This window comes from Mesocricetus auratus, unplaced genomic scaffold (assembly GCF_017639785.1).
Source record: "Mesocricetus auratus isolate SY011 unplaced genomic scaffold, BCM_Maur_2.0 Super-Scaffold_4256, whole genome shotgun sequence".
Lineage (NCBI taxonomy): Eukaryota > Metazoa > Chordata > Mammalia > Rodentia > Cricetidae > Mesocricetus > Mesocricetus auratus.
The window spans coordinates 56540327-56567986 of NW_024429182.1; the positions used below are offsets into that span (position 1 = coordinate 56540327).

At 52.5% G+C, this 27660-nt stretch overlaps 1 protein-coding gene across 2 annotated transcripts; it reads right to left on the minus strand.

Annotated features, from left to right (window-relative positions):
• Nucleotides 1–237: 237 nt before the first annotated feature.
• Slc22a18 (solute carrier family 22 member 18) lies at nt 238–26327 on the minus strand. 2 transcript variants are annotated; one of them, XM_040750962.1, is made up of 11 exons: nt 26194–26327; nt 23908–24160; nt 20899–20996; nt 20451–20611; nt 19992–20124; nt 9399–9511; nt 8508–8615; nt 6969–7069; nt 2456–2557; nt 2033–2153; nt 238–485 (listed from the first exon to the last, which is right to left on the minus strand). In XM_040750962.1, the coding sequence occupies exons 2-11, from the start codon at nt 24025–24027 to the stop codon at nt 298–300; spliced, it is 1245 nt and encodes a 414-aa protein (XP_040606896.1). In that variant the 5' UTR covers nt 24028–24160; nt 26194–26327; the 3' UTR covers nt 238–297. The 2 variants fall into 2 exon arrangements, with proteins under 2 accessions (XP_040606896.1, XP_012971940.1); XM_013116486.3 differs by lacking the exon at nt 26194–26327 and adding an exon at nt 24750–24928.
• Between the last annotated feature and the right edge of the window lie 1333 nt (nt 26328–27660).

Here is a 27660-nt window from a genome sequence, read left to right on the forward strand (position 1 = left end):
GAGGGGGAGCCAGGGGAGGGGGAGCACCCTGTATCTGGGCTGTTTCTGGAGGACTCCTCAGTGGTTGTGTTAGTGGACTCAAGGGCTGGATTAATGACCTGGAATTGATTTGGGCAAGTTTGTGCTCCCTAGAGCCTTGAACCCAGCTGCAGTTCCTCTTCCAGAAAGCCCCCTGGCTTGGCTCCATCCTTGACCCCTAGGCTCTCTACCCACAGATTTAGGCAAAGCCCAAAGAACTCAGGAGAAAGAAACTCAGAAGTTTATTGCCTGACTGGGCCAGGTCGCTGGGCTCTGTGGTCACTGGGCTTTGTCTTTCTTCTGGGACAACGGCTTCCTCCAGAGGACCAATAGGACAAACAAATTCACCATAAGCTGCACCTGGCCAAACATGTAGACACCATAGCTGCGGTACAACAGGCCACCCAGGGTGGGTCCTACAGTGCGAGTCAGTGGGTGTACAGAGGCAGAGAGGCCCAGCATGGTCCCTGGGAGAAAGGGGAAACAGCAGTCAGACCCTGGGCAGGTCTCCGGACGGGCTACCTGCCTTCTGGCCATAGCCCAGTCTTCTGTCCATTGTTCATGGATGGCTTGAAACACTTCCCAGAGTTCCATCCTCCTCCCAGCTGTCCCTCACCTCCAGCACCCCCCACCCCCAATTAAGCACAGCATCCTCCATCCACAGGGTCAGTTTCACTGTGTAGATGAGACTGAGCCTCTTTCCTGCTCTAGAAATTCCCCAGGCAAGGGAGGAGTCTGGGAAAGGGGTCACAGATCAGGAATAGGCCACACCCTCCAAGACCTGTCAGTGTAGAAGTGATCTGCATAGTCTGGGCTCCACCCAGGACATCCGGGGTGGTGGCTTTCACACTCTCTCCAAATGGTGACTGAGATGGCCACTGTAGGGTTCTAGGGCTGGATGGTGTCCCTAGTGCCTTTCATATGGCCCTTCCTCTTCTTGTTCCTCCACCATCCTCCTATAGATTCAGGGGATCTCAGGGGTGAGGGCCAGGGCTACAGGGGCTACCAGTGTTTTCGCCTGAGTGCGTGAGCCCACATCTCCATGCTTTTGGTCAGCTGTCTTAGTGTGGACATGCGTGTACAGGGCCTTGTTAAAGTGACTGCACGTGGAGGACAGTGCTCACTAACATAGTACCCGTCCTACCTGCCATCCCCAGGAGGGAGTCACACACTGCCCCATTCTGCTCCAGAAGGTGACCACTGCCTGAGCTTTGCTACTCACTGGCTAGGGCCTTCTGAGACCAAGCTTTTAACTGGGCCAAGACAAGGGACTGCAAGGCCCCTCCCACACTCCCGCTGTGGGGAAACTCAGGGGCAGCTTCTCTCACTGCCCACACGCCTGCTTGCCTGCCTGCAGACACTAACTGACAGGGCAATTACCACCCCCTCTGCAGGCTCCTGTTCCCAGGCAAGCCAGGCTCTGCTCTTCCCAAGCTAAGGGGTGGTGCCACAGGCATGACGTGGCCTTGGTGGCTTGGCCTGCTTCTCCTGGCCTGCCCCACCCTCCTGGCCTTAGCACCCCTTTCTCTCCTTCCAGAGACTTCCTGGCCCCGCCCTTTGGAGCTGCTGTCCTGGCTGCATGGAGTGGCCGCCCTAGACGGACTTGGAGGACTTCCCTGCCTGTGTGGATTCAAGCCCTCCATTCAGGAAGCTTTGAGCACTGTCTTGTCAAGGACTGGGAAGTCTCCCTTACTGGTCTCCTTCTCTGGCCTTCTCATCACTCCAGCTGCCTTCCTAAGTGGCCCTGTAAGCCCTTCAAAGTCCACTCATTTGTTCCTCTGGCCCCGCCTAGACAAAGTCTCTGGTCTCTTCTCTTTTTAGTGAAATTCTGACATGGATCAGAGCCCAGCTAAATGCCTCTTCCAGGAAGCCCTCCATCTGTGCCCTTGCCTGCTTCAGTGCTTGTCAGCAGGGCTAGGAAGGGGGCAGGATCTTCTTTCTTATCACCCTCACCTTCTCTGACCCAGGCCACTGGGAGGAACCCTGGCTGTTGGGGCCCCTATGGGTAGCTCACCTGTGTCTGAAGCAGACACAGCCTTGGTCAGCATGCTGTCGGTGACCACATTGAGGGTACAGAACCCGAATACCAGGCCAGGCATCAGAAAGCAGAAGTGCAGAACACTGGACATCAGCGCCTGGCGGAGCAACGGGCAGGGTCATGCTGAGCAGAGAAGTTACAAAGCCAGCTGGCCACCCACCCTGAGCTCCCACCCATAACCTCCACACGGAAAGTACGTCAGCTTCGGGGGAGAGATAGTGCAATGTGGCCTGAGGCAGGCCAGGGGCTGGAGCACACACAAGACATGGATAGAGGATAGCCCCAGACCTGCTTCACAACAGGTGTGTGTGTGTGTGTGTGTGTGTGTGCTCCTGAGACCTGCTTCACAACAGGTGTATATGTGTGTGTGTGTGTGTGTGCGCGCGCGCGCGCTCTCACCATTCCCAGTCCCACAATAGCAAAGACCAGCACACTGGATCGCAGCAGGGTTTCCTCTGGGAAACGGGTGCTCAGTCTCCCAATGACCAGGCCTTGGATCACCTAGGAAGGGTGACAAGGGGGAGAGGAAGACACTCTAGATCAGTGGTTCTCAACATGTGGGTTGTGACCTCTTTGGGTCAAATGACCCTTTCACAGGGGTTACCTAAGATCATCAGAAAACACAGATGTTTATGTTACAATTCATAATGGTAACAAAATTACAGTTATGATGTAGCAATGAAAAAAATTTATGGTGGGGGGCTCACCAAAACATGAGGAACTGTACCTATTATTATTGTTATTGTTATTATTATTATTAATTTTGTTTTTTTTTTGAGTCACTGTTTCTCAGTGTAGCCCTGATTGTTCTGTCCTGGAACTTGCTCTGTAAACCAGGCTGGCTTTGAACTCAGAGACCCACCTACCTGCCTCTGCCTCCCAAATGGTGAGATTAAAGGCATTCTCCACTACCGCCCAGTTTTTGTTTTGTTCTGTTTTTGTTAAAGGATTGTATTAAGCCGGGCGTTGGTGGCGCACGCCTTTAATCCCAGCACTCGGGAGGCAGAGGCAGGCAGATCTCTGTGAGTTTGAGGCCGGGCTGGACCGACAGCCTCCAAAACAATACAGAGAAACCCTGTCTCATAAAACCAAAAAAAAAAAAAAAAAAAAAAAGGATTGTATTAAAGGGTTGCAGCATTAGGAAGGTTGAGCCATTGGTCTAGACCACAGCCTGTCAAGAGAGTGGTGGGACACACCTGTAAAGTCAGGTGGATCTCTGTGAGTTTGAGGTCACCCTGGTCTACAAAATTACAAAATGAGTTCCAGGATAGCCTGTTACACAGAGAAACCCTGTGTCAACCTCTCCCCTTCCCCCCAAAAGAAAAGGTATTCTAAAGAGAACTTGTGAGCCTCTCTCTGGCCATCAGACTACAGAAACAATGGACCCCAAGGCATTGGAATTTTCCCAGGAGTTTCACACTGGGGAAGGCAAAGACTGAAGCCTGGTACCAGCCAGAGGGGAAGCTTGTCTCCTAGAGAGATCTCACAGAGTTCTGAGAACTCATCAGACCACCTTGCAGGAGAGACTGGAGCTGACAGTGATGGGTCAGTGACTGGCAGGACCACACCTTGACCAGGACTGTGTAGCTATGCACACCTGCTGCCCTCTGTTTAAGCCTGAAGCTCATGTCCGGACTCTGAGGACAGACTTGGAGCCTCTGGACCTCTTTGTCCCTCTTCCCAGTGTGGCCGCACTGAAGGACTCTCCTCTCTGCTTTTCACTATTACCTGTCCCGAAAATACCTTCAAGGTAAAGGGACCTCTGGGGCCCCTCACCATCTGCACCCCTTGAGAGACCCCTACCCCAGTAGGGACTGCAACCAGAGCAGATGGCTGGTCTGAGTCACGTGGTTCCTAGAAAGTCACAAGGTCATAGGGCAGTGAATGGCTCCTCTCAACCAAAGGGAAAGAGAATCCATACCAGGGACACTCAGGGACACCAGAGACATGACTCAGCAGGCTAGGCAGCCCAGGGTGAGGCTCCCTATCTCGTCTCTCAGATAGGAAGTGCCTGTCTCTACCAGGAAGGAAGTGTGTGAGACCAAAGGCCAGGACTGAATAGAGTTCCAGCAAGGAACTGTCGGGCTACTGGGGCCAGTGGTTGTCAGGGTTCATGGGAGCCGGACTGAAGCTTGCAGAGCCCAAACTGGTTCAACCACAACCCCCACTATGCCTGGCAGAACCTTGTTGCTTCCTCCAGAATCTCCCATGTCTTAGAAAAGCAAATCCTCTCTAGACTGGTTTTATGGAAGCATTTAATCCTGGCCTCAGCCACTTGGCCTTCCATCCTGACTAACTGCCCAGCCTCAACTTCCCCCATTAAGTTGAAAAATAAGCTTCTAGACGCCATGCAGGCCTCACCGTTATCTGAAAAAAAAAAGTGAGGTTAGTCAACCAGCCAAGAAGGCCACTTTCCTCCAAAGCCACAGAGAAACCCTGTGTCAACCCCCCACAAAAGAAGGTCACTTTCCCTCAGGCTTCCCAATTGTACCCTCTGCCTTCCCACATGGTCACCCACCAAGGCCTATGTTTTCCTTCTCCCCCTTTTACAGTGTCTCTCCCTCTTATTCAGGATCCTATTTGGTACCCAGCAGCTCTATACTAGCCCCACCTCAGTGCCCACTAATGGGCATCCTAGAGTAGCTCTGGGTAACAGTCAGGTGTCAGGGCTACCATAGGAGTCTCTCTTGAGGGGTCAGTCCTTAAGAGACATGGTCTGCTAGCCCAGTAGTGGTGGCTCATGCTTTTATTTAGCCATTTATTTTGGTTTTACACAGGGTTTCTCTGTGTAACAGCTCTGGCTGTCCTGGAACTTGCTTTGTAGACCAGGCTGGCCTCGAACTCACTGAGATTCTCCTGTCTCTGCCTCCTGAGTGCTGGGATTACAGTCATGTGTCACCACTGCCCAGATGCTTTTAATCCTAGTACTCCAAAGGCAGGGGCAGGTGGAGCCCTGAGTTCCAGGACAGCCAGTGCTACTCAGAGAAACCCTGTCTCAAACAAACAAACAAAAAACCAAACCAAAACAAAAAAATGAGAAAGAGGGAGAGACAGACAGACATGGTCTGCAATCCTGATGGAGCCATGGCCGTGATCCCATACATTAGGACTCCCTGTGTGTCCTTCCCCAGTGTCCCAATGTCCCCCATCTCCTGGGAACCTGCAAGAGCATATAGAGTGGGCAAGACATGGCTTGCATGGGAACTTTCTTCTTCTCAGGGACTTTTGGTGATCATTCCCACTGTGATGTGGTTGGGACATGCCTGGCCCTCAGTTTTGCACTCTGTCCAAGGGCACAAGTCTACCCACTCTTGGCTGATCTTGGGGCCCAGAGCTCTACCACAGCTACTCTCTTGCCTCCCCACTCTCCCCTGAACTAGGTTCTATGTCCGATTCCTCTTTCTAAACCTCTACAGTAACCCCAGATTACCACTTTAGCTTGCTGGCCAGACACAGTTCCAGGTGACCATAACTGCAGACCAGAGAAGTATTTGTCCCTACGGGTCTGGATTTCAGCTGAGTATAGGCTGCTGTGACCTGGCTGCAAGCAAATGGCCAGCAGCTCATTCACTCATTCTGGAGAAAAGGAATCAGCCCAGACTGAAACATCACTATGTAGTCAAGGATGACCTTGAACTTCTGATCCTTCTACTTCTACCTTTGAGTGTTGGAATTACAGGATTACAGGCATGCACCATCATGCCTGATTTCTGTGGTTCTGGGGACGAAACTCAGGCTTTGTGCATAGTAGGCAAGCGCTCTACCAACTGAGCTACATTTCCAGGAAGCAATCCATTTAGAATGAAGCTCTGCCTAGCCATGGGTCAGTATTGTTGGCTTTATTTCTTTTTTCTTTCTCCCCAGACAGGGTTTCTGTGTATCCTGGCTGTCCTGGCACTCGCTCTGTAGACCAAACTGACCTGGAACTCACAGAGATCCGCCTGCCTCTGCCTCCCGAGTGCTGGGATTACAGGCGTGCGTCACCACTGCCAGGCTCTCTATTTTTTTTATCCCTATCAGGGTGCCCCTTCTTACTGGTGCAGATTAGAGGCTTTCCTTGTCCTTGGTAGGGGGATTGACTGACTAAAGAGTAGGCCAGCTCTGAGCCTGGAAGCTCAGGGAGCAGAAGATTCAGAGGTGCCAGGAACGCCAGCAAGCTTCCAAAATGATCTGGACCCGTTCTCTGCTAGTTTCAGAAGAGCCACTCCTGTGTACCAGCTGACAGGTGGTCATACTAGGCCATGGTAGCACATCACCACCTGTCTCTGCTACCCAGGGTCTGGTCAAAGGCCAGTAGGAACCAGGAAGGGGGTAGCTGGCTTTGACAATGCTGGCCTTGGGCTTAGAGCCAGGGGTTCCTGAAGGGCTAGCTGAGAGGAGACTCCACCCCCTACCTCAAACTGGTCCAAAGGCACACCCCTGACTCCCAAAGGAACCCCTGACTCCCTGTAAGGCCAGCATACTTGATGACTGTGCCTTGCTCTTAAGGAGATGCTGGAGTGCCCAGGATCTTTCTCACGACACCCCTAGTCACCCCATGGGACATGATTAAGAGAGGAAATGGAGTCTGAAAACTTACTATGTTACACAACTAGGAGAACAGACAGAGCCCCACCACAGTATGCCCATCTGTTGTGTCTTCAATCCCTCCCACTGTCCACTGCCCAGCATTGAGGCATGTACCTGGTTGACCCTGGTCTCTGCCACATCATAGGATGGGAAGCCAAATGCTGGGTGTCCCCCGCTGTGTGTGTGTGTGTGTGCCTGCCCGTATACTCCCTTACTCAAGACAGGACTCCCAGGTGGGAGAGGAGGGAGCCCAGGATGGCCACTCAGCCAGCTCTCCCAGAGACTAATGCTGGGAAACCGAGTCTTCTCCACCTGCAGCAGTCTCTGCTCATGCCCCACTCACCATCTGGAGGACCCCGAAGAAGGACATGAGGTAGCCAGCCTGTGCGGCCTCTAGCTGGAAGAAGTCCATGGAGATGATGGAGAACATGACCATGAAGAGCCCTGGGCAGAAGAGCGGGCAGCCATGGTGTCAGGTCCCACTGAAGCACACACCTCCCTCCTGTGTCCTAGGCAGGGGCCTTGCTTGGCCAGGGAGGGACATCTGAGATTCTGTATTAGTTGACTCCCTGGGGCCCTGCTGTTAAGTAGTCCCTGTGAGCTACAAGATGCCAGGATGGTAACCCAGGGAGTCACAGGAGCCCTCAGAGGCCCCCGTCACTTGGGTGTGTGGGTGGGGGGGTGTTTCAGGTTCTAGTCACTGTAGTTGAAACATCCAGCCTGGACCCAGCTTGCCAGCTGCCATGGGGCGGCTTCTTTGTGGCTCCTACCCTCCCTGCCTGAGGCCTCAGTCTGGGATTGCACGGCAGAGCTTCTGGGCCAGGAAAAAGCTGAACCTTTGGGGTCCTAGTACCTCTGAGCCCATAGCAGGAGCAGCGGTAGGGCCCTTGCCTGGTTTTTGTGAGGCTCTGGGTTCTATTCCCAGTACCACAAACAAAACATTCAGACTGTGGTGGTCTCTGAATGGCAGAGTCACTCTGGTACTTTCAAAGTTGGGCAAACTGGGTAAGGGATCCTCTGTTCCTTCACCAGATGACCAGAGCAAGAGGCTCCAGAGTCTGGCAGCCTGTCAGGCCTATATGGTATTTCTGGAAGCCAGGTCTGGGTGGCAAGATATAAACGTTAGCAAGAATCTGTGGGCTGGACCTCCCGGAGTACAATCGAAGTGAGAGAGGAGCGATAAAGACCATGATGAGGGAATCCACAGAATCAGCTGACTAAAGCTAGTGAGAGAGCACTGACTCTCCACACTGTCAGTGGGGAACTGGCAGAGGACTGATCTAGGGCCCTGAATACAGGTGGCAATGGTGTGACTTGGACAGAATATAAGGCCACTGGCAGTGGGTTCAAGATCTAACTATGACTCATAAACTGACTTTGAGGAGCCCATTCTCTATGGAGAGACACCTTGCTCAGCCTAGACATGAGGGGCGGGTGATAGAAATGGGGGTGGGTATTGGTTCTGTCTGAAGGAGGTGATGGGACAGACTTAGTTGACATCCTAGGGGAGGCTTTACCCTCTCTGAGGAGCAGATGGGAGGTAGGATGGAGAGAAGGAGGGGAGAGTGGGAGGAGAGAAGAGAGGGGAACTGGGATTGGAACGTAAAAACAAACAAATAAATAAATAAGAATCCCTGTGGTGGAGGCCGGCAAGAGGGTGCAGAGCGTGGCAGGGGGGACTCCGACCCCTTCTCCTCCCTCTGTGCTAGCACACAGTGTAAATCTGCACCCACAGTGTGTGCTGGAAGCCCCCCTCAGGTGTAACTGGACAATAAGGACTCCCAGGCAGAGCAAAGCATCACCTAGACCTGGGTCCCCAGGGCTTGGGTTCTCAGCTACCCCAGACTCTGGACACCAGTAGATGTGGGACAGTCAGACTCACCTGCAGGGAAGCCAGAGATGACCTTGACCAGGAATACAGGCAGCACACTAGGCAGCAGCAGCAGGTGGGTGATGGCCTTCAGGTCAAACACACTGGCCTTGGTTTCACCTGGCCACCCGGGACATCAGTCAAAAACACTGGTTGTGGGGCTCTGGCTGCCAGCCTTGCCCCCCAGCCTCTTCCCACAGCCTCTGGGGAATTTTGGGCTACTCATCACACTTTGTCTAACCCAAGAACCCCTGTATCCCAGACAGGGCAGGGGAAGGTGGGTGTTCAGAAGATGTACCTGGCATCAGGTAGCTCTGCTAGAATATTCCTAGACCCTCAACCTTCTTGACAAAGAGCAGTTTCTCCAGCCCAGCCAGAGAGGCATGCCTTGATACCCAGGATACTCTCAGTTCCCTGGGGCCCTGATCTTGCTTCTTGTATCATAGTCTCCAGTCCCAAGAAGCCTCCCGGGTTAGTCTCCATCTCAGTCACTGGGCAGAGGCACAGAGGTACCCTTCTGCAGAGCTGTCCTGACCCATATTTGCCACCAGTTCAGTGGGATCACCCACTGAGCCAGTAACATCACATGGCTCTAGACATTCAGCATCTCAGACACTAGCAGCCACCCCCAAACCTCTATGTGCCCTGAGTATTTCCTGGCTTTTCTAGACTTGCCTTGTAGGGCCTCCCTGCTCAGGGCCTTGGCTTGCCTGACTCCATAACTGTGCCCAGCTTGACCTACAAGGAATCATCAACAAGAGGTGGGGAAAAGACCTCATTTCCTCTATGTGTCTCCTGAACCTCTTGGCTGGAAGGTCTTCTTATTCTCAGTAGAGTTACAGGGTACTGGCTTCTGGGACAAAGTGGTACCCACTGGCCCAATTGTAGGCAGGTGGGGCTTACCCTGATGGGCTGACTGAACACCGGCCTCCTTGGTGGTGACAGGGACACAGGTAAAGCTGAGGGCAGCTCCTAGGAGCGTGACCACAAGAGCCACGATGGCAGGACACTGGATCCTGGGGGGACAGCCTGGTCATTTGGTGTGCTGTTTCAGGGATACCGTCTAGAGCCACCCCCACCCTGCCTTGTCTCTTTGGCCCCATTAAAACCTCACTTGGTGCCGGGCAGTGGTGGCGCACACCTTTAATCCCAGCCCTTAGGAGGAAGAGGCAGTTGGATCTCTGTGAGTTTGAGGTCAGCCTGGTCTACAGAGTGAGTTCCAGGACAGCCAGAGCTACACAGAGAAACCCTGACTAGAAAAACCAAAAAAAAAAAAAAAAAAAAAAAAAAAAAAGGCCTCACCTGTTAAGGGTGCTCAGTCCCAGACACTCAATCCCTTAAAGTACCTTTATCAGATGACAGCTGCCCCAACATGTAGGCCCTGCAGCATCTGGGAGGTGGGGGGTGGAATGGGGGGTGAGCCTAGAGGGTTGCAGTGCTTGGGTGGAGTGACCTTGCTCAGGTTACAGGTTCCCCAGGGTCAGACAGGTTTGTGGGTGTCCCTGGGGACAGCTTTAAAGACCTAAGGCCAGGTGCAGGGTCCCCTTGCCAGTGAGGACAGGCTGGACACTAAGTGGTCTCTAAGAAATCACCTTTCTTCCTCCAAAGACCCTTCACCAGTCCCCAGGGAACAGGACCTGCCAGGGCTGGCTGGGGAGTTTGGGTTCTGTGTCTCAGGCCCCCATGCTGTAGGAAACCCTCCTGCCTGCCAGAGACTTGCTGTCCTCCTGGTGCCTTGCTATGAGTCATGGAACAACCCAACCCTTCCAGGATAAGCCTGTGTGTACATCTGGGAAATACAGACACCTGGGGACTGGTCTTTCAGATCCCATAGTTTCCTCCAGTGCCCAGCCCAGCACTTGCTCTGAGTAGGGAATTTCTCAGAGCTAGCCAAGGACCCCAGGCTGGAATATTCTTCCCTCCACAGATTCGAGAACTCCTACATACTCAGCATGGACCCATGCCCCAAGTTGGCCCCTGATGTCAGCAGGGGATTCTTTACCACATGCTTAGAATCTGGATCTAAGCTGGAGCTTGCATTGAAGCTTCAGCAGGGAAATGTGATCAGAGGCTCACATGGCCTGTTAAGGTGCTGCCTCCAGCAGCATTCTACACCTGCCCCATTCTGGCTCCTGGACAGACATGAGTGAGAGTCAGAGTCTTGGGAGAACCCCCAAGCTGCCAAACACGACCAGTTCAAGCTGCCTACAGCCCTCCCCATCACAGCCACAGGGGTGTGTACATGTGTGCATGCACACACAGACATGCTCACCGATGCAGAATATCTCTCTCATACAGAGGGACGACATATACAAACACATAGGCATATACAGGTACCTTTGCTAGAATTCTGATGTACACCTGCAGGCAGGAGGTGCCAAGGAAACCAGTAGGACCACTAATAGAGATCAGATCTCAACAGCTCTGCTCAGTGTGGGGCTGGGCGCACCTCTCTTGCTATTTCCCTGTCCTTCAGGGCAATTGTGCGTCTGGTTCTGACTGCTATACTTTCCTCAATGGAACCTTCCCTGGCCAATATCAGGGAGCATAATGCTGGACCTCAGAATGAGACCTCTTCAGGTCCCAAGGGACTGACAGGAAATGATGGGGGACATAAGGAAGGACACCCTTTCCAGTGGCTGGCCTCAGAGGCCTTTCTTTTGGCTTCTGGTCTCTGCAAGAGGCCTGTCCAGGTGAGAACAAAATCTGCTTTTTTTCATTAGATGCTCTGGAAGCCCTCAGGAGCAGAGTTGGCCACCCATGATGCTATTTTAGCAAACTGGTGATAAGTGAGGGTCGGTGGTAGGGCGGTAGGTCTCTTCTTGGATCCTGTCTGTCTTCTGAGTGGTGATCAGCAAGTCAAAGGCCAGTACTGCCCTGAGAATGCAGGTCCTGGGGCTGGGATACTCTGCAGACTCAGGAGAACCTGAGGCCGTAAGTCTCCCAGACTCTGAATAAACCACTGCCTGTGAAAGTTGGGGTGCCACTCACTTAGAACTCCACAAAAAAACAAACAAAAAGCAAAAACAAATCCCAGAAAACCAAAACACTGAAGGGAAAGCAGGCAAGAAGGAAAGCCAGTGTTGGGAGTGGGGATGTGTGGCTCAGGGCTAATATTCCTGCCTAATGTGTGCAAGGCCCTGGGTTCAGTCCCCAGTACTGCCGCATGGGGAGTGAAACTCTGGGCCAGTGAGATGGTTCCGAGAGTAAATAAAGGTGCCTGCTGACCTGAGTTTAAGCTCCAGAACCCAGGAGACTCCTGCACATTGTCCTCTGACCTCTACAGTTATACCACAGTGCATGTTCCCTCCTCCTAACACACACACACACACACACACACACACACACACACACACACACACACACACACACAGAGCAATATAAAACATTAGGGGGCTGGAGAGGTGGCTCAGTAGTAAGAACCCTTACGGTTCTTTCCGAGGACCCGGGTTTAATTCCAGGCACTCATGTCAGGTAGCTCACAACTGCCTGAAACTCCAGCTCCAAGAGACATGACACTTTCTCAGACTTCTCTGACCTCACACTCACACATGGCACTCATACACAAATAAAAATAAACAATTGCCTGGTGGTAGTAGCATACACCTTTGATCCCAGAACTGGGGAGGCAGAGGCAGAGCCTGGTCTCCTGAGTGAGTTCTAGAACAGCCAAGGATAAATTTGTCTTGAAAAAGCAAACAGGCAAACAAACAAACAAACAAAACCCTAAAAAAATCTATGTTTTTCTTTTTAGTAGGGGTCTCACTCTGTAGTCTTGGCTGGTGTGATACTTGCTATGCAGAGCCAGCTGGCCTCAGGCTCACAGAGATCCACCTGCTTCTGCCTCTCACCTGCTTTAATGCTTTAGGACAAGGGCTGCTTTGCCTGGCTAAAATTACATCTTTAAAAAAAATTATCTTTTAAAAAAAAAGTAAAACTGCAGCACAGCTAACCCCTAGGGCTTTCAAGATTGTGGAATATTGTGACATCCCCTCCAGGGCCTTCTGGTTATCGCACCCCAGCATGTAATCCAAGAAACTCCCCTCAGGGCCCCGCCTCTGTGACTTGCACAGGTGCACGGCCATGCTGGACAGGTTCTCAGAATGCCACACAACTTGTACCTAATTTTATACTTTTTCTTTTCTTTGTTTTAAAAAATGATTAATTTATTTTTATTTCACGTACATTGTTGTTTTGCCTGCCTGCATGTCTGTGGAGGGTAACTCCAGATCCCCTGGAATTGGAGTTACAGACAGTTGTGACCTGCCATGTGAATGCTAAGAAGTGAATCTAGGTTCTGTCTGTCTGTCTGTCTGTCTGTCTGTCTGTCTGTCTGTCTGTCTGTCTGTCTGTCTGTCTGTCTCTGTGTGTGTGTCTCTCTGTCTCTGTCTGTTTCTGTCTGTCTGTCTGTCTCTCTTTTCCTTTGAGACATGGTCTCACTATGTAGCCCTGGCTGTCCTAGAACTCACAGACCTCTTCCTGTTTCTGCTTCCTGAGTGTTGGGATTAAAGGCATTTGCCAGCCTGGCATAGTGGTATAGAGGCAGAGGGTGGTGGATCTCTGTGAGTTCAAGGACAGCCTGGTCTATGTAGTGAATTCAAAGACAGTCAAGGCTACATAGTGAGACTCGGTCTAAAAAACAAACAACTCCCCACCCCCCCAAAAAAACCCCAGAGCAAACAACAACAACACAAAGGCATGGACCACCACCCCTGGTACATTTTATATATATATATATATATATATATATATATATATATATTTTTTTTTTTTTAGGTTGAATCAAGACTTCAAAGACATCAGCTCAGCCTCTCACTGTCTCTCCCCACTTTCTTTTCATCCATTGGATAAGTGCAACCTGAATAGGTGGGCACATGGATACCTTTCAGAGATGAGAAGTCCTCCATAGACATTGTTCCTGTCTTTCCTGGCTACCTGATGACATTTCCTCAGTTACAAATGAGGCCTGGACCACAGTCATGTCTGTCTCCTCACCACTGTGCTTCTGCTGTCCTGGAGTCTGGCTACCCATATCCTATCTGCCCACTGCGAGGAGGCTTCTGGCACTGCAGTCATAGCTCAGCAAACAATAGTCACTCTCGTTTCTCCTCGTTTCCATGGCCTGTCTGTAATGCCAAGGGTGGTGATGGCCCTCTGCCTGGCCTAGACTCTTCCCAGCCCTATCTGGGCTTCTGCTGTGTTCCAAGATGACAATTCCTTCCTCACCACTCTGGACCCCTGCCCAATGTCTCCAAAGCCCTGAGAGGGGCTGCAGAGCCAAGGTCCTTGATGCCATGCAGATGTGGCTTAAAGCTCCCAGTCACATTCTCTCCTGTAACTTGGAAGACAGTGTGCATATGATACCTTTCACAAGAGGTAGGGACAGAGACTCCAGAGACCATTGAACACCCAGCCTGGGGCTCAGTCAGAAAACCAGCTGCACCACCTGCCCTGTAATATGCCCAACATGCAAGCCCTGTGGCTAACATGAATCTAAAAACAAAAATCCTGCAGGTGGGGTGTTTCTCTAAGCCCCAAACAAGTTTTGAATCCCTTCGACCTAGTGCTTCCTAGCCTGGAGCTCCCTCCAAGCTCCTCTTCCCGCCTCTTCATTGTGACACAGGTCTTCAACCAAATGACCAGTTTCTTCTTGCCTGGAGCCTTTGAGGACTTGAGGGGTGAGCAACACCCCTCACCCTCTCAGGCTTTGAGAGGCCCATGGTCTAAGGTCTCAGGGACCAGATAAGATTTGCAACCAATGTGTGCTATGTCCTGGGTATGACTCTGAGCAGGGGTCACAGGGGCCACTTGGTATCCAGGAGGGTTTGCAGGTGGCCACTGTTATCTCGGGGGAACCTGACCCTCAGGGTTTGTGGCTGGATACTTCCTAGTTCAGTTCTCAAAGCCCTACCAGACTTGGTGGCATCTGTTCAAATTCCTGCTCTTTGTGGGTGGCTGAGAATTCCAGAACTCCTAGGCTGCAGGTCCAGCTGGGCCAGCAACATGCTGGATGGCCATGGCTGAGCTGACCCTTACCGGGTCTCTTTTTCTTGGGTTTTCATCATTCCTCAGTAGCTCTGGCCTCCCTGAGCATCCTGGTCTGAGCCCCATGGGATCTGCAAGCTTGGATCTGAAGAGATTTTACAATCAGGCTAGTTACATTAGCTTTTCTTATAGCAGTGGTTCTCAACCCCTTTGGGGGCTGAAGGATCCTTTCACAGGGGTCACATATCAAATATTTTGTGTATCAGATATTTACATTATGACTCACAACGGTAGCAAAATTAATTACAAAGTAGCAGCAAAATAATTTCATGGTTAGGGGTCACCATAACATGAGGAACTGTATTAAAAGGGTCACAGCATTAGGAAGGTTGAGAACCACTTACAGGGATAGGCAGCTGCCTGCCTTGTTTGCCAGTCACTGTTTCATGCCCCAGGTCTTGATCACTGAGGTCACTTTCATAGCCCTCAGGACTGAACTTGGATATCTCATGTTGTCTTAAACCCCACAGGTCTCCTAGGGTCTCCTAGTACTCACTAAAAGTCTGATGGCCCCACCTTCAAAAAAAATGAAGACCTGACCTCTTGGGCAATCTTCACCCTTCCCTGGGCATGGTATTTCTCAACCACCTAGGGCACTCACTGTGTGTCTGTCTCCAAGGTGTCAGTACCCCAACATCAGGGGCTTTTTACTACCTGGCCACTAGAAGCTCCATAGGTCTTATACTCAGTGCTGATGGTGGTCCCTGAGACAAAATGAAGGTGGTGGCCTTACTACTTCCAAATGCCCTTGTGGACCCTGCCCCCATCCTCCTGGATGTGGTCACTCTTACCTCCTGGATCTTTCCAAATAACTACAGTATCTTGTCTATAGGACTGTGCCTCCCTGGACAGGCACCCCAGCTCATGAATGCTGCTGCCCACCATAGGCAGGGTTCCTCTCTGGTCCCATGCCATGGCCTTGGATGTGCTCAGACTAGAGGGTGACTCTTAATACCTGAACCAGGTGCTGAGGGCCAATGACTCAGGACCCTCCCCAAGTCCAACCCCAGGTTGTTAGATGTTGGGGTTCAGGGTGATAAGTCACAGGACCACCCCTAGCTGCTGTTATGTGTGTTGTAGCTCTGAGCTCAAGACACTTCTTGGGCAGCTCAGCCTCCTAGGCCTGAGCACTAGGCTGGCCCAAACCAGTTACACCAGTGCCTGCCCCTGCAGGCTCCAGTGCCAAGTCCACTTCCTCCTCCCACCTGCTGCCCCAGGCTTCAGAGATGAGCATGGTTGGGACCTTCTAGGGGCACAAGCTCCCAAGGATGGGCAGAGAGACAGGGGACAGGGAGACCCCTATGTGGTCTTGACTTCCATCACTGAGGGGGAGGGTAAAGTGTGGGTGGCTCTTGCCTGAGGCAAAGTCAGGGGCAGACTAGACTTTCCTGCAGGTGGGAGCTGTGGGGTAGGGAGAGTGCTCAGGTTGCCTGTGGAGGCAGAAGCCCTCCCTGTGGGACACCTGGGTCCTGGGGCTCTATGGGAATGAGAGAGGGCTGCAAATGGGTTAAATACCCAAGCCTCCATGCCCTCACAAACATGTAGGGGACACTCTCACAGCCTTGTGAATCCTGGAGGTCTGCCTGGCTATGGATGTGGCTAGTCACATCTGGTGGGACAAAGACAGACCCCTCAGCTATCAGGAAAGAACTTCCCATGCACCTTCCACAAATTTGGACAGTCTGAGGTCAGCTTCGATCATGAGGGTTCCTTCAAAGGTCTTACGTGTGGCAACGTGAAGAAGTCCCGCACTCTCGCTGCACATTGTCCCCAGGTCTGGGCACTGGACTGCCTCCTCTTTTGGATCTCAGGTGCCTCACTCATTAAATGAGATGTTGAGGCTGGCCTCTTTTTGTTTTGTTTTGTTTTGTTTTTGTTTTTACGAGACAGGGTTTCTCTGTATTGTTTTGGAGGCTGTCCGTCCAGCCCTGCCTTGAACTCACAGGGATCCTCCTCCCTCTGCCTCCAGAGTGCTGGGATTAAAGGCGTGTGCCACTCCTGCCCGGCGAGGCTGGCCTCTTTCTACATAATATAAATGTCATGGTTATAAAGGGTCTCAGATCTTGGGATAAAGGGAGGTAGTGAAGCTGACAGAATATTCTGGAAGGTGCGGCAGAGGAGAAGGCCATCTTGGTGGCTGCTGGGAGGGAAAAGGGAGTGAATGGTGTCTTCTGAGTCAACCGTTGGGGTGCAGAAAATGCAGGTGAGGACAAGGGGGCTGTGTGGGGCAGCCTGCTGGTGGAAATGTGCGGATGGCAATGACTGTACAGCATCAGGGTTTCTCAGTACCCGAGGGTTAGGTCACCCCTGCAGCACTGTTGAGATGGAGGACCCATGGACCCACATCACAGGTGAGAAAACCTGTAAAAGTAAGGGATGTACCCTACTCCTGGAAGCAGGAAGGTGGCCTCGGGTGTCTCCTTGACAATTGCCTTTCCCTGGGTGCCTGCATCCTGAAAAAGGCTCACCAAGGCCGCCTCTTCTCCCTGGCACAGCTACAGTCTGCTTTTGCTGACTCCTCTGTTCTCTCCTCCTTTCCTGTGGTCAATCCATGGAGAAGTCACAGGGACAAAGACTTGCTGGGCCTGAGTTAACTTGCTATTGCAGCTCAGGTCCCTGACCTCTGCAAGCCACACAGTCCTCAGCTTCTCTGCGTCCTAAACTTGAAAGGCCAGGAGAACCCAGGGCACCCTGGAGGATGCAGAAATCACTATCTTCAGCTGGCAGAGGTGCTCAGCTGCACATCCCCTCCACAGTCCTTTGGCTCAACAGTCCCCAGGGGACCTTCATGCTGCTTGGACCCCGTATGGAGAGCCCCAGTTTGGACTGCACATTGGTGTTGAGACTAGAGTTTATATTTCCCTCCCACCCACAGGAAGAAACAGCCAAGAACTTGTTCTCTGTCCTGACCCCAATGGCCATCTCTGGCCCAGTCACTGTCCTTACTCATTGGGATGGTACCGAGCCCTTCACCCTCATCTCCCTGTGTGTACTCACCCCTACTTCTCAGCTCCGTAGCTTGACTCTTCCCCTGCAGCCACTTGGCCTTCTTACTTGCCTGGACACCATGCTCTGTGCGCATTCTGTTCACTTGCCTCCCTCCTGTCCTGCACTGGGCTTCTACTTAAAATACTGATGGTCATCTATCCATCCCCTCCCCTTCATCCTGGTTTCTTTCCACATCTCACATAGTTCAATCATCATCATCATCATCATCATCATGTTTTTTTTTTCTAGACAGGGTTTCTCTGTATAGCCCTGACTGTCCTGGAACTCAAGACAAAACTGGACTGGAGAGATAACTCAGCAGTTAAGAGTAGTGGTTGCTCTTCCAAAGGACCTGGGTTCAATTCCCAGCACCCACATGGCAGCTCATAACTGTAATTCCTGTTCCAGGAGATTCAACACCCTCCACAGATATACATATACATATATATATATATGCAAGAAAAATATCAATGTACATAAAATACAAATAAATAATTAAAAACAAGACCAAAATTCATTAAAAATATATCTGGATATGGTGGTGCACGCCTTTAATCCCAGCACTGACTTGGGAGGCAGAGAAAGACAAATTTCTGTGAGTTTGAAGTCAGCCTGGTCTACACAGCAAGTTCCAGCAAGTTTCAGGCCAGCCAGGGCTGCATAGTGAGACCCTACTTAAAAAAAGGAGAAGGAGAAGGAGAAGGAGGAGAAGAAGAAGAAGAAAGAAAGAAAGAAAGAAAGAAAGAAAGAAAGAAAGAAAGAAAGATGGATCTGTTTGGCTGAAACGCAAATACCTCCAGGGTCATCAGTTCTTGAAATCAAAATATGTGCTCAAGGTCAGGAACTCTGCTCAAAACTGCTCTGCTTATCAGCTTTACATCAGCCCATCTTGTGCACACGAGACCATGCTCTGACCACTCAGAGTGAGGCACATGACCCCTCTGCATTAGGAGTAGAAACCTAACTGGGCCCCACTGATATGCTTGCCCCCTTCTGCAGAAGTGAAACTTTTTGCCTTGCTGGTCATTTTCTTTGCTTAGGGACTCATTTTCTTAGGACCCAGACCCATTTCTAACACATCCTAGAGATTTGGACTGTCTTATTTCCAACTGCACCCCAGAATGTACAACCCTAGGGCACTTATTAGATGTCCGATTCATACTAGTGAGCAGACAAGTTCAGGCTCCCATTCACATGTCGAGAGGACATTCAGGGCCATGTCAATGAGCCTTGCCATGTGTCCCTGGAGACCTTCCTGCCAAGCCGAGTCTGTCTCCACTGCAGGGGACAGACAGGAGAGCCCATCACAGACCTTCCCAGAACCATGCTGTAATGGGGCCATAGTGTTCAAACTTAGAACTCTGAGCTCAGTCATTGCCAAGAGGCCTCTACTGTCATTGGGCTGGTTTGAGGAAATTTGGGCGAGCCTAGGTTACAGGCTCTCAGGAGGGCCTGGCTTGAGGAAGAAGTCAAACCCTGAGAACCTAGGACTGGCATTGTTTATCCAAGGTGAGAGAGCCTGGTTGTGACAGACGTGTCCCTCAAATAACACCTCTAAAGCACAAGGATTTAGGCACTAGAAAGGCTCTGTCCAGGAGACAGCTTACAGAGAATTGTGTGGCTCTTGAGGACACAGGCTCCTCTGAGAAGGAGCACATACCTCTGCAGGATGAGCCACCTGTCCCAGGACCACAGCTGACTTCATGAGAGTTTTTGGTCTGAATGACAGCAGGTGTAGGCTGACTCTTAGGATCTCGCTAGGATGGACTCAGGAGGTTTGGGGCAAGGAGCAAAGGAACATGCTAAGTCCAAGGTGAGGCTTTTCTCCCAAGAGGTCCTCACCTGCTTAAAGAAATCAGAGGAGCCTACCCCAGATCATCCTAAAACCAGGTATTGGGGAGGTCTTTCCAGGTAGAAAAAGCTGAGTCCCCAGGACAGGGCCAGGTGAAGAGCTCCAGGGCAAGGAGCTGGGAACTTGGTAGAAGGCTAACTCGGTTGATTTCCTCAAGTCTGCAAGCCACTGTCAGAACTAACTTTTAGGAATGAGGAAAAAGGCACACTAGGGGCAGACACACATCCTCCCTCTTCCTCAAAGGGACTCCGACCACAGCCCCCCTTCCTCGAGTACAGCCACCTATAGAAACAGCTTGAGTGAGTTTGGCTGCAGTAAGAACGAACGTCAGGAGTCCCAGTCTACATATGAGTGTCAGGCATCTTCCTTCTGCCCAGGACAGACTTTTCCAATGCGGCACTTTTGTGCCCTTGGCCGGAATCATGGCGCCACCTGGTGGCGAAGCCACCCCAAGATCCCACCCACGCTGCAGGTTGACCCCCAAATGCTTGGCATTTAGGTGGGGAAACCAAGTCTCAGCGAAGTGCTGCTGCTGGGTCGATGGTCTGAGGGTGAGCGGCCTGCCCAGTGCCTTCCCGGCTTCCCACCCGGGTCCTCGCCAGGCCACTTACCCGTACGTGGTGCTAAGGGTCCCGCCAAGCAGGGAGCCGAAGATGACTCCGACGCCGAAGCAGAGACCCAGTCGGCCTAGGGCCGCGGGTCGTTCTGCGGGCGTCGTCAGATCTGTGATGACCATCTGGGCAGCTGCGGATGGGAGTGTTTTGAGCTGGACCCGACCCCTCACCGTGGAGAGCCCACCCAAGGGTCCAGGCCACGCCCCAACCTCCTCCAACTAGGCCACGCCTCTCAGCCCCTCCGCCCAGACTGTATCCCCCCACAAACCCTCCACCCAGGCCACGCCCCTACAAACCTCTCCACTCTACCTGGCTTGCCAGAGACCGGAGACCACCCACCATCTCTCCATTTGGAGGCCACCATTCTTGTCACTTGCCACCTGCCCCCTACCTGAAGCCACGCCCTCATCTCTCCCCTCTACCCCCTTCCAGACAAGCCTACCCACCGGTCTCTACCTGGAAGAGTGTGCATGAGTGCCCCGGGTAGGCGTGAGGCGAAGAGTAGGAAGACACCAGGCAGAGCTGGACTGCAGGAGGCCACGAGGAGCAGGTACAGAGTGGAGGCGGCCACGAAGGAGAGTGAGAGTGCTGCCCGTGCCCCCCACTGGTCTGCGAACCTGGGACATCAGGGTGAGTCAGTCCCCAGAAGGCAGGGCCACTTGGGGCTGCTGGGAAGCTGGTGAAGGGGCACCCAGGGCATGTGTGGGTATACGGGCTTCTACCTAAGAAGTTGTCTATAGGCCCACCAGCTGGAGTTTGGGGTGTCACTAATATGGCACCAAGGATGCTTGGAAGCAGACCAGGGACTGGACCTCTCCTGTACCCATTGAACAGGGATGCTAGGGACCAGATTCTGAGGGGTGGTCAGGGGTCCTGTGGGTTCTGCATCCCTCACACACCATACCTGCCAAAAACAGGCCCACCCAGCAGTTGAAGCACCCCAAAGGTCGTCTGAAGGTAGCCAAAGGTGACAGAATCTAGGCCCAGTGTCCGAGACAGATACTGAAACACAAGAAGGTATGTAGTTAGGCTACCTCAGACAGGTAGGGTGGGAGGGAGCAGAGGGCAGTGTCATGGGAGAGGAGGCCTTTCTTGGGGACCGTCTTCCCCCTCTCTTAGGTAGACCCTGTAGGAGTCCCTAGCCAAAGACTTCTGGCCCACCCCCTCTGCAGGACACACTTTGAGTGGGCCACAGAGAGATACCCACTCAATATTTTGTCTTCAAAGCTCTGTAACATTGTCCTGGTCAGCAAGCAACTGCCACCAGGGCCCTGAATAGCCTCTGAGATGTGGCCTATTGTCCAGAAAGACAGTCTGCTCTGTGAATTCCTTAGGACTCAGTCCCTCTTGGGGGCTGACTATCTGTCAGGAGAAGGGATGTGGCAGCATCCTTATAGAGGACCTGGGACCCCAGGATCATATCCTCCCCACCTCAGCTGCACCCCACCTGAGCCACTGTCTCCCTCTAGACTCTGCCTCCTCCCTTCCTGGTCCTCCTGTCTTACTTGACTCTTCAGCCCTATAGGCATCTGTCCCAAGGATAACGCTCCTTAAGCTCCCCTCTGTTCTCTTGAGGCCTTCCTGGGGCCCCGTTCCAACACTGGCAGTCTGTTAGGACTCTTCCCAGTGCCTTCTCCTCCAGCCCTCAGAGCCTTGGGTCCTGAGCCAGGTGCTCCAGGTCTCCCGCCTTGCCCGAAGCTTTTCCTCCTCCCCCAGCAGTCAGCTCAGGGAAGCTCCAGCAGGCCCTTCTCTTATGGGCACCTGCCTCAGTGGCTTGCTTCTTCATCTTTGACCCTGTGCTCTAGATTCTCCTGGACTTCACACTCATCAGCAGCCTCTATCAGCCTCCTTTCACACTTGGAGAGCCTGCTGGAGCCACAGCCACCATGCGGCGCGCCATACCTCTGTCCCACTGCCAGCCTGCCCCTCCTCTACTCTGTACCACGTCTAAAACCATCTCCAGCACAGCATGGCAAGAACTATACCTGTCCTCCTCTATACCGGCTGGGTCCTTGGCTATTGTTTCTTTGATTTTATTTGTTCGTTTTATCTTACGTGGATGGCTGTTTTTGCCTGCATTTAGTCTGTGCACCCACAGAGGGCATCATATCCCCTGGAACTACAGTTGCAGGTGGTTGTGAGCCTCCACGTGGGTCCTTTGGAATAGCAGTTAGTGCTCTTAGCCACGGAGCCCCCTAACACTGCATCTCCATGTCAGGCAGCTTCTCTGTCCTCCCAGGATTGGGTCCAAAGTCCCAGTGTCATTCCTCAACTCCTTTCTCTCACCCTCACATGCAACCCATCCCCTAGCAACAGAGCTGCCCTTTTTCACCTCTCCGCAGTTCTCCCTAACCATTCTGGAATCTCTTCAGCACCTGGCGGGTGTGGTTCTGGGACCTCAATGCCTCTTCTCTTGCTGCAGGTTCAGCACCACCCTTTGCCCTGCAGTGTGTCTCTGGCTACCTTCACCCCTTTGCTCTTATGGTGCCTTCTCAGCCAGATTTCCTGACTCCAAATCTACCACATGCCCCCAGGCTCTCGGTGCCCTCATCCTTTCTCACTCCTAACCATTTCTTCTTTCACTGCACAATGTAACTATTACACCATCGCCATTGAAACGCTGTCGGCCACCAGCTGTCTGGTCCTTTGTGCTCGCTGTGTCGCAGTCCACAGGCCAATCAGAGTCTCTCTCTGGGAGCCACTGCAGGTCCCTGCAGGTTGTTCTGAGGCTGAAATACATTCTCCCTGTGCCAACCGTCCTTTTATGAGGAGAAAGGTAAGGCTCCTGAATTTCAGGAGGGAGGCTTGGAGTGGGGACCCTGTCTATCTGTGAGGCAGCAGAGCTCAACTTAGGAGGGGTGATGGAGGGTGGGGTCCTGAGATGGAAGTGTCTGCCACTCCCAGAATGACCACAAAGGTCAGGGCTGCCTTTAACCCAGATCCCCAGCTGCAGGCAGGGCCAGCTCTGCTCCAGGAAGCAGAGGAGTGGAGGAGGGCCAGGGCAACCAGGGCTCAGACTTCGCCTTTTGGTCATATCTAACTCTGTTGTCTGTGTCCCTCTGTTCTCTGAACCTTGAACTTTTGGGTATAATGTGAGCAGGGCTCTGGCTTCAATCAAAATTCCTGTGTGCCTGGGCATCCCAGTTCTGCAGAGCCTGACCTGCTGGCCATAGCGAGGGCCAGGTCCATATGCTGAGTGGGACCCAAGCCTAGCAAAGAGCCAGCCTCAACCTAATGTTCCAGCCAGCCTGACTTTGGGATCTCCAAGGGAGCACTGAAAGGTGGTCTGTGGCCACTGTCATGACCCCACCCAGGCTGGGTGGAAAAGAAGATGGCTAGTCCATCTCTGAGCTCTCCCAGAAGCTGCTGCCCATACACCATGGAGCCTTGTGGGCCAGCTCCATACAGGTTTGTTGAGTGACTAACCAAGAGTGGAAAGTGGGAATGAACCAAGCTTGCATGCAGACACCTTGTAGCCAGTGGTGACTATTCTGCCCCACCATGCCCAGATTCAGAAAGGCTGTGGCATCAAGTCTCTATCCTCATGTTTTGGTGGGTAGGAGAGAAACCAATGGAATAGATAACGTGGAATAGGGCATAAAGTGTGGATACAAGAAAACAGAGGGGATGCCCAGCAGGATGAAGGGGTGAGCAGACACAAAAGACTGGGACTGCATACAGCCCTTTGGGACAGGAGCTGAGCAGGTGTTGGGCACAGGCGCCCAGGGGAAGAACAGGGACGGGGGAAGGTACTGCAGAGAGGGCAGCTCACAGGTTGGGGGTGTCAATGGGTTCAGTTCCTAGGATCCTTAACTTATCCAGCAGGAGGGGTCCAGCAGCATCCTTGCTCCCTGTCATTGCCCACTAGGAAGGCAGAGCAGGGCCTCTGGTGTGGGGTGTGGGTGTTACTCACTGGTAAAATGGAGAATTGCATGAAGAGACAAGTTAGCTCCAAAGCAGCCAGCACGTAGGTGAGTATGATGATCCCTTGCCGGCGCAGAGCACCCATGGTGCCAGGGAGCTGGCCAGACATCTGGGCAGGTGATATCTGGAACCCTGGAGGGACTTCAGGCAGAGCAGAGTAAGCCTTGCAGCGGGCAAGGAGCAAAAGTCCTGTTGATTCTGGCTGTGTGCTGACTCACCAGGTTGGAAGGAGTGGCCTGTGCCTGCAGGAGAGGAAGAGGAGAGTGGTGGACTGTGGAGCTCACCAGGGCTCTCTGGTTACCTCAGTCTTCAAGAATGGGTCAGGTACCCTCCCCATCTGCCAGCTCCTGGCACAGCTCTAGGGCACAGCCTCCATCAAAGAGGAGACAGCGGCATCTCATACTTCAGGGGCACCCTCATCTCAAAAGGCATCTGTCCTCCACAGGAAGACCCCATGCCTTATTTCTAGAGGGAAATGCAGGCAGGTGTGATTTCTGGCTGTTGTTTTTGATAGCTACGGGGCCGATGCAAGTCATTACACAGGGGCCTTCTCGGCCCCACTGAACCTTCCTTTTTTCTCGGACCTGCCTGCAGCTCCAGGGTCTTCTGGAGTTGCTGTGGAGTAGGAACTAGGGGACAGCTCACCTCTTCAGGCTCCATCCTTGCAGGGCAACTCAGCCTCAACTTATAGTGGGGTGCTTTCCTCCCTCCCAACCTCTTCCACGGGTGAAAAGGGGGATTTTACGGCCAGGTTGAGCCCCTTTAAAAGTTTTGTCTGACACCACCATTTAGGGCCCCAGGACAACCTTCACCCAAGAAGGGCCCTGATACCTGGTGGGTATCTTGTGCTCTGGAAGCTCAACAGGTGACTTCGGGAACCTGTCTTCGCCAGGAGAGCCTGGGATGCATGCGTTCCTGGTGGGTGAGCTCTCCCAGGTGTTTCCTGACACCTGTCCTTCCGCAGTGACCCAGAAAGGTGCCGCCCCACAATAACTTGGGTTTCCCCACTTCTCCTGGGCTGGCCTGGCCGCCTGGCAGCTCCTTCTACCCACTCAGGGTTCAGGGCTAGTAGGCAAAGCACCCTCTGAGCCTTAATTGGCCAAACCAGACAAGCTTTCCGAGGCCCCGCCCCACCACCCGCTCCAACTGCTGTGTTTGTGTTCTGGCCTGGACCTTACCTACCCTGGCCTAGAGGAGGCTGTAACTCTGACCGCTCAAGCAACACAGGGTGTCCATTTCGGCTTGGGGAGGGAAGACGAGGAGAAGGAGGACGAGAAGGAGGGAGGCTGACCCTGGGACTTAGATCCAGGAGAAAAAGGGAAAGCAGAAGTGTGGGGAGGCTCAGAGATATCACACTTGTCTGGGCAAACTTTTGAGCACTGGATCTCTCTCCACAGATCAGGAGGTTTCTGGACCGTACAGAAATGCCTCCTTTCCCTCATGTCACCTTGCCTGCCCTGTCCCTACACTCCTGAAGAGGCAGAGATGCCTGGTACATAGCACTTTGGCCCTGATGGCGCCGCGAGGGAACCCTGGAAAGACACGGTTCTGATCTAGGCTAGGCTAACCCAGGCCCATAACTATCCAGGCGGGCGCATTCCTCTTCAGATAGGCTGATCATTGCTAGGAAACGAGAGGCTCCTTCAACCTTTCAACCTTGAAGAGCAGTAGGGGTCAGGCTACAGGCCTCAGCGTCAAAATCAGCATCTCCTTTGCTGTGTGTTTACCCAGCTCAGCAGATCAGAAACGGGAGGAGTTGTGACAGGATGGGGTAGACACGGGCATCCAGGGAAACTCAGTGAGAACATACCACAAAACAGGCAGTCGCAGGGCTGTGGGAGTTCAAACCGATGGATCAGCCCAGGGCTCTGTTTCCAGGCATGTGTAGTATGTTTGGGGTAGGTTCCAGAGCAAGAAATGGGACGGGAGATGTGTTGGAAGTGTGGATCCTAGGTCCTCTGCCAAGAGGCTGTAGAAACCCCCCACGGCTGTCTGAGGGTTGGAGGAGGAGACCCAGTCAGCCAGGGCTTCCACCAAGGATGAGATGAAGGCTGACATGGAAAGGAGAGGACTTGGGGGTCAGGAGAAGGGAGGAATAGGCCCGGTCAGGTCAGCCCCTTGATTACGTTAATTCTTCCCCAGTGGACATGTGGCATTTTTACTGATTCCAGAGTTCTTGGAGCAGAGCTTGGTAAGTAAGTCTGCCTTGGGACAGTTGGGGAGAGGCAAGGATCCTGTGCTGTTCCTGACAAGCAAGAAGGGGCAGGCTACTCACCCACAAACAGAGCTTGCAGTTTGGGGGAACAGGAGAGTTGAATGATCCCAGCTTTTGTACTTGTTCTAAACAGGCTCCCGAGGGGCGGGGCGCTTCCTGGTTGTAAGGGAGTGTGGGAAAATTGCTCTTCTGGCTAGAGAGGAACAGGGAACCCTAGAAGCTGGGTTCTCCTTCTGAAGAGGAAGTAGCTTTCTTCCAGGGCCAGTATTATTCATGTGGCCACTGTTCTGCCAGGGAGACCAATCCAGACAGCTGCAGGAATTGCTGGCTCCTGTCTGGGGCAGGGCTGGGAGACAGCTTTTCAAAGAGGAGGTGACTACTCATCAGGGCCTAGGGAGAAACACAGATGTACCAGGTGGGGAAGCGGGTTCGGCAAGGGGAACAGTATGGCAGGGCTCAGAGGCAAGCAGGCAACTGACAACACCTGATGGGCTTGGACTTAAGGGGTCCAGTGGGGTTAGGGGAAGGAATAGAGGGACAGGAACGTGGCTACATGTGCCGAGGAAGTCACTGTGACTGCTGAGTCCTGGGGTTCAGACCCGCCAGAGCTTCCCTGAGGACAGAGATACTATCTCTGTGATTTTCTGGGCTTAATGATGTGGCCCTGAAGCAGGAATCTCCCATAACCATTGAGCACCTACTGTGTGCAGGCTGTATCTGTTTAAAGGGAGAGACTATCATTCATTCTCTGGCAGTTTCATACATGGATACAATGTATCGTGATCATAAGCACACCTAACTCTTCCCATTTTCCCTTTCATAACCTCCAACACATCTCCCTCTTTCATATTCTCTCTCTCTCCTTCCTGAGTCCAGCTAGTGCCACCTGTTGAACCTTTGACTGATCCTCTTATCTTGATCTTGTGCAGGTAACCATGGCTGCATTGAGTTCACGGTCATGTCCAGAAGACGGCATCTCCCAGCACTCCCTGTCCTCTGGCTCTTACATTCTTTCTGTCTCCTATTCCTTGATGTCCCCTGAGCCTCGGAGGTCAGGTTGATACAGATGTCCCATCCAGAGCTGAGCTATCAACAATCCCTTCTTCTCAGCACTGTGAGTTATGAGTCTCATCAACCGCTGCTCACTTAGCCAGAGGACTCTCTGGCTAAGATTAAGGACAGCATTGATTTATGCATATAAACAAACATTTAGAAGGCAGTTTGATAACATCCACTTAGCAAGACAACAGTAGTAGATTCCTGCCTAGGGCCTGTGACCACCCAAGTCTTGTGCTTTTCGCTGAGTTTACGGTACTAGGGATGAATTCACTCCAATGGAGCAGGTCCTAGCTAAGAGTGGTTGGTTACCCCCACAGCATTCAAGCTACTATTGTACCAGTGGTCACAGGTTGCTTGGTGGGTTGGTATTGTAGCATGCAGGGTTTGCTGCTGGGTTAGACGGTGGATAGTCTTTCTCTCTCCTGTGGCCTACAAAGCAACTTCCAATATATGAAAGCTAGCTAGCAG

Coding starts and splice junctions, on each gene's coding strand:
- Slc22a18 (XM_040750962.1), bottom strand. CDS start 24,027: ATGTCTGGCCAGCTCCCTGGCACCATGGGTGCTCTGCGCCGGCAAGGG. Junction 20,997..23,907: donor TGCAATTCTCCATTTTACCA/GTGAGTAACACC, acceptor CTTGTGTTTCAG/TATCTGTCTCGGACACTGGG. Junction 20,612..20,898: donor GGTGGGCCTGTTTTTGGCAG/GTATGGTGTGTG, acceptor CTGATGTCCCAG/GTTCGCAGACCAGTGGGGGG.